General features: G+C 36.3%; 1 protein-coding gene and 1 long non-coding RNA gene across 16 annotated transcripts; one reads left to right on the top strand and one right to left on the bottom strand.

Moving 5' to 3' along the window:
• Positions 1-754: 754 nt before the first annotated feature.
• On the bottom strand, positions 755-5,279 carry LOC125479692. 12 transcript variants are annotated; one of them, XR_007260204.1, is made up of 11 exons: positions 4,061-4,550; positions 3,557-3,656; positions 2,978-3,095; positions 2,587-2,660; positions 2,341-2,412; positions 2,091-2,162; positions 1,671-1,737; positions 1,556-1,618; positions 1,307-1,449; positions 875-982; positions 755-786 (listed from the first exon to the last, which is right to left on the bottom strand). It is a non-coding gene; the product is annotated as an uncharacterized LOC125479692 (long non-coding RNA). The 12 variants fall into 12 exon arrangements; XR_007260202.1 differs by having other exon boundaries at positions 1,556-1,607; positions 4,061-4,546; XR_007260195.1 differs by adding an exon at positions 5,265-5,279 and having other exon boundaries at positions 1,307-1,737; positions 4,061-4,751.
• A 1,455-nt stretch (positions 5,280-6,734) lies between these two features.
• On the top strand, positions 6,735-14,070 carry LOC103952860 (YTH domain-containing protein 1). 4 transcript variants are annotated; one of them, XM_048589613.1, is made up of 12 exons: positions 6,735-6,795; positions 8,724-8,826; positions 9,695-9,748; positions 10,894-11,123; positions 11,205-11,456; positions 11,561-11,637; positions 11,728-11,915; positions 12,037-12,086; positions 12,668-12,724; positions 13,505-13,554; positions 13,651-13,758; positions 13,799-14,070. In XM_048589613.1, the coding sequence occupies exons 2-11, from the start codon at positions 8,736-8,738 to the stop codon at positions 13,727-13,729; spliced, it is 1,128 nt and encodes a 375-aa protein (XP_048445570.1). In that variant the 5' UTR covers positions 6,735-6,795; positions 8,724-8,735; the 3' UTR covers positions 13,730-13,758; positions 13,799-14,070. The 4 variants fall into 4 exon arrangements, with proteins under 4 accessions (XP_048445570.1, XP_048445571.1, XP_009362823.2 ...); XM_048589614.1 differs by having other exon boundaries at positions 12,668-12,712; positions 13,651-14,070; XM_009364548.2 differs by having other exon boundaries at positions 13,651-14,070.
• The last annotated feature ends 317 nt before the right edge of the window (positions 14,071-14,387 follow it).

Raw genomic sequence — 14,387 nt, 5'->3', positions numbered from 1 at the left:
TTTATTTAGGTGAATGTGGATGCATGGTTTAGTGGATGTAAAGGATAATGGGATGGTGTGGAATTAAAAGCTAAAAAAATGGGATAATGGGCATTTATGTGTGAATGGAATGGTGGGATGCACTAATGGAAATTATGGAATGGAATGGTGGGATGCACTAATTAGGAGGAAGAATTAGGGTGAAGGGCTTAATGCATGGATTTGGGCCAATTAGGGTGAAGGGCTTAATGCATGGATTTGGGCCTAATTAGGGTGAAGGGCTCTAGGGCCTTCGTTTTGCGTCCTAAAGCGCCTACAAGGACTTCAGAGTGGCTAGAAAATGCGGACGTTTAAGATTAGGAAAGGTTACCAAAACGGGAAACTTAAGGTCAACTTTCCTAAAATAGGAAGCCTTGTTTGAGTAGGATTCCTCGTTTTGGTAAGAATTCATCGTTGGAGTAGGAATTCGTCGTTTCTTCAAGTCTTCAACTCATTCATTCCTCTTTCGCTCCAAAAGGCTCCAATTTGCATCTTCTTGCACACTCTGGCCTTATAATCTGAAAATACACAAAAGTGGCCTTAAACACTAAAACAACTAAGTAAACACAACGTAAATGCACGAGAACAAGCTAATTAAGTCGCATGAATATGCTCCTATCACAAAGCACTTGCAGCTCCCAAGTATACGTGTATCACATTCTGATGTTTGCTTGTTGACTTTGCCCCTGGAGTCCTGACTAATGCGATCTCCTTCAGTGGTGCATGCACTTTTTTCTCCGAAGTTGCTTCCTTAAACATCCCTCTTTCCTAAAAAAAAAGACCCAAAACATATCATATTAAGCATCAACGCTATTAATATTTATTAAAGAAATTGGTCACAACAGGTTTCACATACATCAGTTCTAAACCTAAAAGGCTTCAGATTTGTAGGCTTTGGTTCCCCATGAGCATTGCTGGCAACAGATGTGGAGTTTTCTTTCTGAATCTTATCTGCTTGATTGACCTGCAACATTGTTCAAGCGTTAACAGGCATAAAAAACCATAAGGGAGAAATGAACAAACATAAACACTATATAGATACGTTATTCTCATATACTTTGTAGCCTTCTTCAAGGCCTGGAATTATACAACTATTTTTTCCACTAATAGCTCTTATTTACATCTTTACTGGATTTGCATCACTTGGTTTATATTAATAAAATTAGAGGATTGCACATGCTTCTTTTTGGACGCCAAAACATTTTTTTTTTTTTTCAATTATTCTAGTTCCTTGTGGTTGAATGGGATTCTAAGCTTCAGATTTCGAAAACGGAGAGTTTTGAAAAACCTCAGAGTCGGCACCAATGAGCTTAAACAGAACAGATGAGAGCTATTGAGATAGAGCTAAGCTACTTCAACACTTCCATAAGTCCACGTCTCCACCCAAGCCTAGACATCCCAACATTGCCCAGATAGGTGTCCCATCTTGACCTGCAAGATTTACACAGAATTGCAAAGTTGGAAGAGGTTTAAGCATGAACAGAATGTAAAACGCAAAACTTTATAGCAGCAAATTGGGTTGCAAGCGAGAAGTAACCATCATGAATAAAAAGTGGGTACACAAAATTGGCAAGAGATGAGCTTGTTTCCTGAAACGCAGCTATGAGTGACGGTGATCAATCTCTCCATTTTTTACACAATTAAACTCGAACCTGTGGATAACTGAGGTTTGGAATCCTACTGAAATCAGGAATAGGCCATTGTAAGTTCGTCAAACTCCTGAAAGAAACAACAAAAACACAAAGATATTCAGTCTTGACATGATTCATTGTGTTAAATATTAAGAGCTACTTCTCAATTGTCGTTCCAAACAACCAGCACCATCACCTAATGTGATATAACATCAGATAGAAACGGGAGATGTTCCCTGCACAGTGGTTGGAAAAATGAGTTTCCCAACAAAAACTATGATTCCCTCTGTTGTTGCTATGATTAATCACAAATCTTTTGGATTTACACCTCCGTAGTTGGAGCTTTAAATCTGATGTATGAATAAATAGAAATTGTAGTCCTTAGATCACACAATTTTACCTTTAGACTTACTAAAAGACAGAATCAGAAGCAGCACTTACAACTTGAACAGTTTAGACATGTTGCTATACAAATCTGGAATTGTAGTCCCACCAAAGTTGTTGTCAACTTGACTGCAAAACAAATAAGATTATAGGGCTAAGAAACTTGATACGGGATTGCATCCCTCAAATTATGTTGTAGAAAAGGGAAAGTCTAGAGAATTGTTTCCAACAGTACGAAAATTCAAGAAAGGAAAGGATGAAAACATAATTAAGGCACAAATTTATGTTCCGATGTAAGAAAACATACAGTATTAATAAGCTTGGCAACTCTGAGAACTATGGCGGAAGATACCCGGATAAGTTGTTGTTGTCAAGAAGACTGCAAAAAGGTATTGGTCTGTAATGTGATTTGTTTTCTTTTCAGTAGACATCTGATTAGAGTAGAGTTTTTTCTTCTTTTTTTACTTCACATTAGAATATAGGGGTTGATCTATGACATCTACCAACTGATAATATATGCATGCTCTAACGCAAGAATAAAATATGAACATACGGTGTTGTGAGCTGCAAAGCCACCTTACTGCTGCGCAAGAGCATCTCCCATGCTTTGGTACATATCTATTCGAGCTGCAGTAACAGTGCTATCAGGATTACACAACAATAATTATTTGAATATTAGAAAGAAATCAAACAAACAAAAGAGGAGAAATATTTGATGACCAAACAATCGTCAATTTCTTCAGCCATTAAATAAACCTTCTTCGACTGTTTAAGGTCACAATCAAAAAAGCAAACCCTTGATAGAGTTTTAGGCAACAATAATCAAGAGGAAACCAAATAAAAAAAATTGGAGATTTTTAAGAACCAAAAACTCTGTAATCAAACAAAATATATTACACAAAAAGAGTTTAGAGAGAAAAAAAGAGGAGAGTGAAGAGGCTTACCATCCTTCAAGGCAACCAGAACTTTCAGATAAAATCACGCCAAAAAAACTACGAATGGATTTTCAACTTTCTCCTTGTGGGAGTCCATTGACTTTCAGCCTCCACCTTCTTCTCGACTCTGCAAACGCAAACAGACAAAGATAAAAATCATTAGACTCAAACGTAGGCGTAGTCATATTGGCTACAGCGGATACGCATCCCTATGCACCCGAGTTCAAACACCCTACTTGCAACCGCAGATTAGATTAGTTTAAAGCAGAACATCCCTTGTATCAAAAATTAAAAAAAAAAAAAAAAAACATAAAACCATCACCAATACCATTTCTTTCTTTAGTTTCAAACTTCGAAGTTTTTCAATTTGGGTTTGCTTCCTAAGAGTCTAAGACCATAAAGAACGTCAGCTATCTCAATCTCAATGTCCTCATCTTTTTCTACAGCCCTGAAGATTTTGAGGATTTCAAATACCAATCTTAGGTCCATTTGATTCCTAAAAATATATGAATTCATAAGCTAAAAAATCTCAAAACTTTCCAAAAACTTCTTCAAAAATCATTTTTCGAAAACATAGTACCAACTGACCATCGTCTTCCTCGATGAAAATTAAGAGGGCAAAAGCGACGTAGCTTTGAAGCTCAGTTGCTGAAGACTCTGTTCTTCCTCCCCAACTCCTCCATAACTCCTAGAAGAGAAATTTAAAAATAAATAAATATCAAATTTAAAAACGAAATCCAAAAACAGAGCAAACAGGTTGGGTCACTCTCGAGTTTGGGTGCGAGCTTATCCCTAACCTTCACACCAGAAAAGAAGAATATGTAAAAATTAATCAGAGTTTTCATAAAATATACTACCTGATTACCTGCTATTGGAAACAAATAATAAATATACAGGGAATTTTAAAATAATTCAACTGCATGCAAATTAATCGAAATTTGTAAAGAAAAAAAAACTCAAAATATTAGTAAAATTAAGAAGAAAAATTATTAACCACACAACCAAATTTAATAAAAATAAATTACTGAAATTAAAACCCAAATTCCAGAAATAAAGAAAAATGGAACCTTTATATGGAAATTGAAGCTTTACCTGCAGATCGGCAACAGCGGCAGGTACCTCAAGAGTGAAAGAGAGAGAGCTGAAGATGCGTGAGAGAACAGAGGGAGGAGTGTATATGCAACCCAATATAAAACAATTGAAAAACTTTAATAAAAAATGAACCATAAAAACAATAAAAATTTGGTGACCAAAAACCTCTCAAAAATCGAGTTTGGAAGCATAAACAGAAATAGCAACTAAATTGAATCGCTTTATAACAACTTCCGAAGAACAAAATCATCACCAAGATTCAGTTTAATTAGTTTTCTCACCATATCCTTATACATGCAGTTTATATAATGAGACAATCATCTTCCAAAACCATTTTACAACCAATATAACTTTAGTGCTAAAAAAAAAATTTTGTATTTCCAAAAACATCCGCAATACATGGAATCTCCACCCAGTAATAAAAATAGAGAACATCACATACGCAACAGAAGGCGAACACAAATCCCACATTTCACAACCAAATTATCATATCAGTTCAAAACATTAAATTCTAAGAACTAAAAATAATAATAACAGTACCTTAAACTGAAGCTTCAGGTGAGAACTTCCTGCTTTGCAACCTGCAACAAACGATAGAAATTAAAACCCACGAATCCACAATCAGATAAAAACAATTTTCCAAGAAAAACAAAACCAAAATTGGTATACAAAAGAGCATTAGATCTATAACCTGGAAAAAAAAAAAAGGCATACAAAAAACCCCAAAAAAAATAATAATAATGGACCTTAAGACAGAGAACAAATAGGCACACAGAGAGATGAATGTGCAAAATGAGAGAAAGGAAAACTAAACCAAGATTGGTATACAAAAGAGCATTAGATGTCTAACCTGGAAAACAAAAAGAAAAAAAAAAAAGCCATACAAAAAACTCCCAAAAAAAAAAAAAAAAAAAGTTAATCGATCTTAAGACAGAGAACAAACACGCAGACAGAGAGATGAATGTGCAAAATGAGAGAAAAGAATACTAAACCAAGATTGGTATACAAAAGAGCATTAGATCTATAACCTGGAAAACAAAAAGAAAAAAAAGGCATACAAAAAACTCCAAAAAAAAAAAAAAAAAAAAAAATTAATCGACCTTAAGACAGTATTCAAACACGCAGACAGAGAGATGAATGTGCAAAATGAGAGAAAAGAAAACTAAACCAAGATTGTTATACAAAAGAGCATTAAATCTATAACCTGGAAAACAAAAAGAAAAAAAAAAAGGCATACAAAAAATTCCAAAAAAATAAAATAAAAATAAATAATCGAGCTTAAGACAGAGAACGAATACGCAGAGAGAGAGATGAATGTGCAAAATGAGAGAAAAGAAAACTAAACCAAGATTGGTATACAAAAGAACATTAGATCTATAACCTGGAAAACAAAAAGAAAAAAAAAGCCATAAAAAAACCCCAAAAACAAAAAAAAAAAAAATTTACGGACCTTCGGACAGAGAACAAATGCGCAGACAGAGAGATCAATGTGCAAAATGAGAGAAAAGAAAATTTATAAGGGAAATAAATATCTCTGATGATTCCCCCAAAATCTGACCTAACACACTAAAAAATTCGAAAATAATCCACAACAAACAGGCAGATCTAAGCTGATAGAAAAAAAAAAAAAATTTAAAGCACTTATCTTTCGAAATCCAGGCATGCAGCGGTAGATCCGGATAATCCATATCCCCACTTCTGAAATCGACGACTCATACCTTTCCCCTTCGCTCTCCTTCCATCGTCATCTCTCTCTCTCTCTCTCTCTCTCTCTCTCTCTCTCTCTTTCTTCCGCTCTCTGTCACAATCTCCATCCCCCCGAAACCCTCATCGAAGGACAGCACACAACAACCCTCAAACTCAGTCAAAACCGAGAAGATATCACCCACTTTCCCACTTCTGAAATCCATCAGCCATACCTCTCCCTGCGCTGTCTTCCCCTCGAAATCTCTCTCTCTCTCTCTCTCTCTCTCTCTCTCTCTCTTTCTCTCTCTGTCTGTCTCTCTGTCTCTCCGTTTCTTCCGCTCTCTGTGAGAGCTTCATTTCCCCGAAACCATAAATGAAAGACAGTAAGTGGAACCCTTACACGGCAACCCTTTAATTCACTCAAAACCCAGAGGACAAAATTGCCCTTCCAACCTAGTCCACAAATAATGGGTTTCTTGCAAATAAGATGAAATGAAGGGGTAATTCGTCCTAAACCCTCCGCACAAAATCACCTTTATCAGTTCAAATAATATCCTTCAAACCCAGCCCAATGCTCATGGTTTTTGTGTAAATAAGATGAAATCGAGGGGCAAACAATTGACTGTAGCCCAATGAACAGTCAATTGCTCCCTAGTTTTAGAATAGATAATTGGGGTTGTTTGGCCCGTTGGTTGTCAAGCAAAGCCTGGCCCGACCAACCTAAAACCAATAAAAAAAAAAAAAAAAAAAAAGTCAGATCTCAATATCTCAATAGTATCTGACACGTGGCAGTAGAATCCGTATGGTCTTGGGTCCTGTAACGCTAGCAGAAGTGAGTTCGGGGGAAGCCGTGAAACTGTAGGTTACAACTACCAAGTACTTTTCGAAAACTAGGGCTCCTTCGAGGAGGAAGATTACACAACACTTCCTGGCAACACACACACTCCTCCTGTACTCTTTTCCCTCCCCCCCCCCCCCCCCCCCCCCCCCCCCAACGAAAAGAAACTCTCTCTCCCCCAACTTCTTCATCTCCCTCTCTCTCTTAAAAGGTATGAGTGCTTCTGCTTCTGTTGATGTTTTGCTTGAATGGGTATACTGTTCTGACCTTGTTGGCTCGCGTTTTGTGCGTTTCGCAATGGAGGGAAAGTTTATTTAAGTTAATTCATTGAGCTTTTGTATTGGGTTGGGGTAATTTTGTTTGAGTTCATCCGTAACTGAGTTAATCTTTATTTTTTGTGTTTTTATTGATTTTTGAGAGAAATGTTGGAAGTCAATGAAGAGAATGATTTTTCCATATCTTATTTTTTGCAAATGTTATGTATCCGTGTATGATTGGAACGAGATCAGATAAAGTGCTGGACGTTAATTTGTATTAATTTAGTTTTGTGAACTGACTAATTGTTGAGGTTTAGTAATTGTGCTGGACGTTAATTTGATTTATTTAATTTGTATTAATTTAGTTTTGTGAAGTGACTAATTGTTGAGGTTTAGTGATCTTAGAGAGTGTTTTGAATCATTGCTTGGGCTGTCTTAAAATAGGGTTCAATAGACATATTTGAATGTTAGATGTTAATTCGAATTGCGGGAAGTGGTAAACAAAATTGATGAGCTAATACAAATTAGTGTTAGTACAAACTGAAATGTTGGAATTTCCCTCGTCTATTGGTTGTGCTTTAGAGTTTGGTTTCAGTTTCGGTAATTGACAACGACAGTTTGAAATGCGAGTTTTGTTGGAAGCCGTATTTTTCATTTCTGGAATGTTATTGAAGAAAAACACTTAATATGAATTTGTGGAGCATGCCTCATCTATAGATAGTTGAGAGGATTAGATTATGCTTTTAATCGGTTCTTAGAACTTATCTAAACCATAAACAAGCTAATTTTTTCTGTTTATGAGAAATGCTAAAAATATAGTTAAGGACTACCTGTATTTGATCAGTTTGAACGTCTTATGGTGGAGTGTACACCTTTATAGTACGTACAAATAAGAAACACGCTGCACGTTAGGTGCTGCAAGTGCTAATGAGGTTTTTATTTTTATGGTTTATTGGTTGCTACATCACTATTTATTTATGCTACAGAGAACTAGTAGCAGACTTCTTGTTTAATTGCACGTTGAAATCCCTCTACCATATTTTTCTTTAGTCTTGCCTATGTGGCTATTTGTACTTATTTGTTGTTCTTGGCTATTCAGAATGAATGACAATTATACTTTTTTCAGTAGGCTCTGTTTATTTTAGCGAGAAGAAGTTAGCTGAATAAAAAAAATTTCTGATGCCTGTTTGAATATAAGAATTATGGAAATGGTTTTTAAGATCAATGTTTTAAAAGGCTCGCCTCAGGGCGCACTTAGGCGCCCTCTGAGGCTGGGCTTGAGGGTTTCCGCCTTTGTTTTGAGGGAGTGGGCGTAAGGCTTTGCCGGAGCCGCCTAGGAGGTGGAAGGCGCGCCTCAAGGGTTTTTTTTTTTTTTTTTTTAACTCCCAAACCCAAATTTTGGGTAGGGTTTTAACTGCCTCATGCCTCTTTCTTGCACTATCATCTCTCTGCCTTTTTTCCTGATTTTTATTTTTTATATAATAGATGTGTGTGCTGTCTGCACGCATTGTTATATGTGTGCTCATTGTGCTTTTCATCCTCTATTATATATATATATAATATAATATATGTATGTGTGTGCTCAGGGTGAGTATTGGTTAATAATCTTTTTTTTTTTTTAATATAATAAATGTGTACGCTCGGTATATATATTAAAAAATTTAGGTCCCGTGAGGCAAGCCTCACACCTCACGCCTAGGCCGGGCTATCCCTCGGAGGCCTTGCCCACGCCTCATGCTTTTCATTAGTAAAGTTATTCATTGAGGATTTAGTTTATTTGGTTTCTTTAGTAAAGTTATTCATTGAATTTTATTTGACCTTACCATTTGATCGCCATAGAGTTAGTTTGTGCTTACATTTCACCTGGTTTATGACAAATTAGGCTGATACAGATATGTCGTGTGATACTACGAAGGAAAATGCATCTGTAGTCGATTCATCTGTTACTGACTGGAAACAAGACATAGGCAATTCAGATGATCCAGGTAACAAGAGTGTGAGTTCGTTCTTTTTTTGATCATTTAACTTGATAAAATTTACTTTGTTTGATATAGAGTAGCTGTTTCAAATGAATTTAATCTATGCGTACTGTATCTGGTATTGTGGACGTAACCCAAGTTCAAAGAGTTAGTTGAATTAGTAGTTGTTGGCCTAATGCTATGTCGGAGATGGATGATGAGTATGGAAATTATCCCTGCGTAAATTTCCATGTATCTTCGTTTTGCATGCTGAAAAGCTCTTAGTTCTTCTCTTTGTATAGATCATGACATTACAGTTTGGAGGTCTTATGCCTCCTAAATTTTGTAGGACACTTGATATTGCCCTCTTTTATTAATTTTTCTTACCATAACTTGCCACTGTTCTGATTGGATATCACCCTAGGGTCAAACTTGAACGTGTTCCCCAGTGTGTATCAAAAACATTTCAAACTTCAATTGCATATGTTCTCCATCGCTCTAGGGTGGGTGGCAGTAAATGTCTGGCTTTTGCATTTCTCTGTCATTGGACATTCATATATGATAATAAAGTCTTCAGTAAGACAGTAACTTAGTTCTGTTTGGAATAGAGAATCTACACGTGTTGCCTAGGAATTGTCGTAAAACGTTAATGGTTTTACTGTTATAATCTCTAGTGTGATGGTTTTATATGTTTATACTTTATACTATATAGTTTCACATCAGTGGGTAAGTTTCCTCTCTTGAGGTTCTCATTGTTGCTCTGTAGTCATTGTTGGTGTTGAAAAAATTGGACATCTTCTTAATGAAATTTTGTTTCCTATAAACTAGAAAATGCGGGCATCTTTCCTCCTGCCTGATAGGTAATAGAGTTTTTGTGTTTTCGTTGTTTTGACAGGGTTGCCAAGTTGTGGGGTGGTAATGGAAGTGTCTAATGCTGTTAACCCAAGTAGTGAGAGAATTGACTAACTCCTTGTGCAATTTTATTTCATTTATAAGCCATTTGAAGCTTTAGGGAAAATATGTAGTGGGTGGAAGCCCCCACTTGCTTTGGATCTCAGGAACTTTGCAAATTGTGAACGAAGAATTTTGTTCAAGAACAGTTTGAAGCATGCCTTTTATATTAGTAATTACTGAAAATTTGTCTCTTTGTTGACAATGCTTTGCCCTAACCAATGTTGTGATGAGTGCATGCATAATCAAAGTAATTGCAGATTGTTTTTACAAACAAAAAAAATAAAAAAAATAAAAAATTTGGATCGCAGATTATAAGTATTTGGTTGATTGGCGATATGAAAAGCAATATGTAGTTTGGAAGTGATTAATTAAAGTGCTATAATTGTGGGTTGGTGTCTTTTCAGAGCTAGTCCATTAGAGCAGTTTGATTTATAATTGTTGAACCTGCCATCCCTCACTTCGGTGCTTTTTTGCCTTCCCTAATCCTTGTTAAGAGTCTTTTCTCAGAACTTTTTAAAATCAGATTAGTACTTTATTCATTTGCATCTCGTTAACTGTAAACTGACCTCACAAGCAAGTATACGATTATCGATGTGTTGGATGCAAAGTGATTCAGGCTTTGTAGCTACAACTGAAGTTTCAAATCTCTGTTGTGAAACTGTTGCTTTAGAAGTTCTTTGGTGAATGTACAAAATATGTGTTGCGCATGTACACTGCTTTTACATTTGTGCATGTGTAGTAGATATACTCAGATAATCATACGTTTGTGGTTAATGCATTCAGGATATTTCCAGTTTATGGCCTGATGTTGGAAGTTGCACCTAATGATTTTCATGCTGGACCTCTTTGTAGATGTTTGGCACTGATATATTTTCATTTATGTATTTGCCTACACATAGTGTTTACAATTCTGCCGTCGTTATGTACTATGTTGTTCTTGGAAGACGTGAACTTGTAGTAGTATATAGGTTGGTAGTTTGAATTGTTATATCAGGTTTAGCTGAACTCCAGGAGTTTAATTTTAGTCTCCAAATATCATCATTCTAACCAAAAAAATGACATTTTCCAATTAGTTAGATAGGCATTTTCAGTTTTCATTTCTAACTTTGATGCGTGAATAATATGATGTTTTGTTGTCAGAGAGTTCAAGTCACAAAGTTAATGAGGGGGTTGATCCACCTAAATCCGAAGAAGTAGAGCATTCTCGTGATCAGGTCGGGAATTCCACCTCACAAAAAAAGAGTACAGTGCATGATACTAGATATTTCATCATTAAGAGTTTGAATCATCAAAATATCCAACTATCAATTGAGAAAGGAATTTGGGCTACTCAAGTCATGAATGAACCAATTTTGGAAGAAGCCTTTCATGTAAGATCGTCTATGTTTTAATGTTGTGTTTTTCCTTTCCAATCTAGATACTTTATAGGGTAGCATATGGTTGTGTTGCAGAACTCTGGTAAAGTAATTTTAATATTCAGTGTCAACATGAGTGGTGCCTTCCAAGGGTATGCTCAAATGATGTCTTCTGTTGGATGGAGACGAGACAATGTATGGAGTCAAGGAAGTAGTAGAAGTAATCCATGGGGCCGCAGTTTTAAGGTCGAATGGCTGCGGCTAAATGATCTTCCTTTCCAAAAGACTCTTCATCTCAAGAATCCATTAAATGAGTACAAACCCGTTAAAATTAGCAGAGACTGCCAGGTTTTTTTAATTATTAATATCAAGTGCTTTCTGATTTCCTTATGTTGCATTACCTTCTTGGAAGAATGATTTAAAATTTGACTTGATATTCTGTCTTATTTCAGGAGTTGTCTCCAGATGTTGGAGAAGCTCTTTGTGAGCTTCTTGATGGGACGGATGATGTGCACGGCTTACCGAACGGGTAATAATTTCTCAACACTGGCAGATGCATTCATTTATTTATTTATAAATCTGGTTATGAGCGTTTAGTTTCGATTTTATTGTGGAGCAGTATTCCCATGGATGATTTTCCTTCAAAAAGGCCTTGTATAGAGCCTCCATGTTCAGTAGGGGAGGAAGAGTATAATGTGGGTCCCATGCATCTATTGTGGTCCCAGACACCCATGATGTATCCTTCGTTTCTTTACCAGCAGCAGGCTGAAGCAAATAGATATCATTTAGCAAATCAGAGATCTACTGGTATTATTCTTCCTGAAATTTGTCTGTCATTTTGTTGCATCTTGCATTAATGGATACCATTCTTATATACAAGTGGACAGGAATTTGTCATCTCAATTTGTTGTTTGGGGTTTGTCTGCAGAAAGTCGTCTAACTAGCGCTCTTCTGACTGAAGATGATTTTTTGGAAATGGTATTATTTCCAATTTTTTTCTTGACTTATCTTCTTTGTTTCACATTTCTTCATTTTATACCGAAGGGCTGTTTGAAATCTTCCTTGCAGATGTAGAGCTCTACATGAAAGGTTATCGATGACTCTTGTTGAAAATAATTTGAATCTAAACTTATGACTTCGTTGTTGTAGACTTGTAGTATATGTTAGAATTTATGGCTTTTTGCATCATCTTTTTTTTTTCTTGGTCAAAGGCTTTTGTAAAACATCTTAGGAAAGATGTTGAGGGTAAAAAATCTAACCAACATGACTTTGTCTTGATTTATTTTGGTTTAAATTGTCTGATAGTTCCCAATCATGTTTTCTACTCTCTCTCTCTCTCTCTCTCTCAAGAAAAGCTGAACTAATTTACCGTATCTTTGGTAAGAGTGATGTTGTTTTGCATGCTGAATGCTCTGTCAAGGAAAGTTCACATTGTACATTACGTTTTAAGCTTATTTCTAATGTTACTTTCTAAGCTTATTACTGATATTATAAAATCATTCTGTTTCTTAAGCAATGAAATTTCCGCTCTGATCATTTTCCTTTTCTTCTTAACCCAGTCTTATGAAGAATACCTGGAGGCCCAAAGCAGAAGTGGCAAGGAAGTATGTCTGCCTGTCAGTATACTATCTAAACTTGTAGTATAGCATATTTAAAATTTATTACCAGTTGATGCAGCTCACGATTTATGATTTTGAAAAGCTCTCGTAGCCAAAGTTGTATATTTCTTTTTTCTTGTTTTCAAGTTTACGTATTAAAGAGCAAATTTTTCATGGGAGTTACCGGTAGATTTAATAGCTCCATATGTGTTTAATGTTTTGATTTGAAACCTAGAAATCTATGAAACCCTATCAATTCATCATAGGAATTAACCTTATGTGTGGAGGGTTAGAGAGCAATACTCTTGGAGCCATGAACAGTGTCCGGATCAAATATATTTGTCTTACCTCAAGGGTGGGATGGGTTTAACATTTTTTTTGGTGGGGGGGTGGGGGGCACATTTGATGTGTCACCTTTTTGCAGGTCCAACTGGACTGTGTGGCATCGGTCAAACATTATGCTGCTTTGGGCTAATGCAAGTTAAAGTGGAATTAATGAGGGGTTAAAAGATTACCAACCCAGAATGGATGCTTGTTCTCTGCTCTTATTGGTGTAAATGCTAGTTCATACAGGCAATTCCATAATCCATAATAAAATATCGTAAAATAAAACCTCAAACGACAACATATTTGAACTTAAATTACAACCTGTTGTAAAATATAGATACTTTGTTTTCCGTTAAACAGATCTGGGCGAACACAGTAGAACATTCCCCTGTGCTGGAATTTTGACCTTACTGTCGAGTCTTTTTTATCCAGTTTAACTGCAGTGTCTCTAAAGTAACTCATATTTGGCAGGGTTCTAGATCAGAGGAATCATCAAGAAGTAGAATGCAGGAACATGATTTGTAAGTACAATTGTAATGCTTAAACAATGAACTAAAAGTTGAGTTTCAGGTTAATGCTTGTGTAGCTAGCTCATTGGCATATATCGTTCTGTGCAGAAACTCAAGCTATGGAAGTGGCCGCGGCTGCTCAAGGAAAAGGCCTCATCATTCATCCCACAGGCAATCACAATACTGATGTAGCCAACCTCCCTTGGTCTTTTCGGATAATAGGTTTGTCATCTAACGGGGTTTTGCATTTCCATCGTGGCAAAACATCCAGTGAAGTCACCCTTGTGTCCTGTTGTATACATGTATACTGTTTTTTTCCCAGATGGGACTGTTCTTGGGGCTAGTTACTAAATTGTACAGTTATTGAATCGGCAACTGAGCCCCGACCATTCCTTCTCCATATTGACCTAGATTAGATGAATGAATGCTATGCATTCAACCGTGCAGTTTTTGACGGTCACCAATTTATCAGCCTAGTTTGTTCTGATGTGAAATGGTTTTTATCCATCGATGCCTGTGTTCTGATTCTATATGTGCTTCACATAGAAGAAAATTCTTGTAGTTAAATTTGTCGGGTTGGTCGGGCCCTCGGGTTTACTATGTTTTCAAGGAACTGTCTTGGAGAAGCAGGTGGTATTGCTTGTTTTCTGATTCGACGAGCCTACTCATAGTGTTTCTATGTGCACAAGGCAAGGGCTTGGCTTTGAGAACTGGGACGCTTAGCTATGTCGATTTTTGGGCTGGTTCTATAGAATCCCGTACCGACAGGGAAATTTAAGAGTTTTTCATTAAACACGTAACACACAAAATGGCATGAATGCCAAAGGTCTCTATCTCCCCCTCTC

Source organism: the organism of the source record quoted next, unplaced genomic scaffold (genome assembly GCF_019419815.1).
Source record: "Pyrus x bretschneideri cultivar Hongxiangsu unplaced genomic scaffold, Pyrus_bretschneideri_v1 Contig3, whole genome shotgun sequence".
Lineage (NCBI taxonomy): Eukaryota > Viridiplantae > Streptophyta > Magnoliopsida > Rosales > Rosaceae > Pyrus > Pyrus x bretschneideri.
Note: the sequence above shows the minus strand (reverse complement) of the source record. Positions and strands in the feature narration are given on the sequence as shown.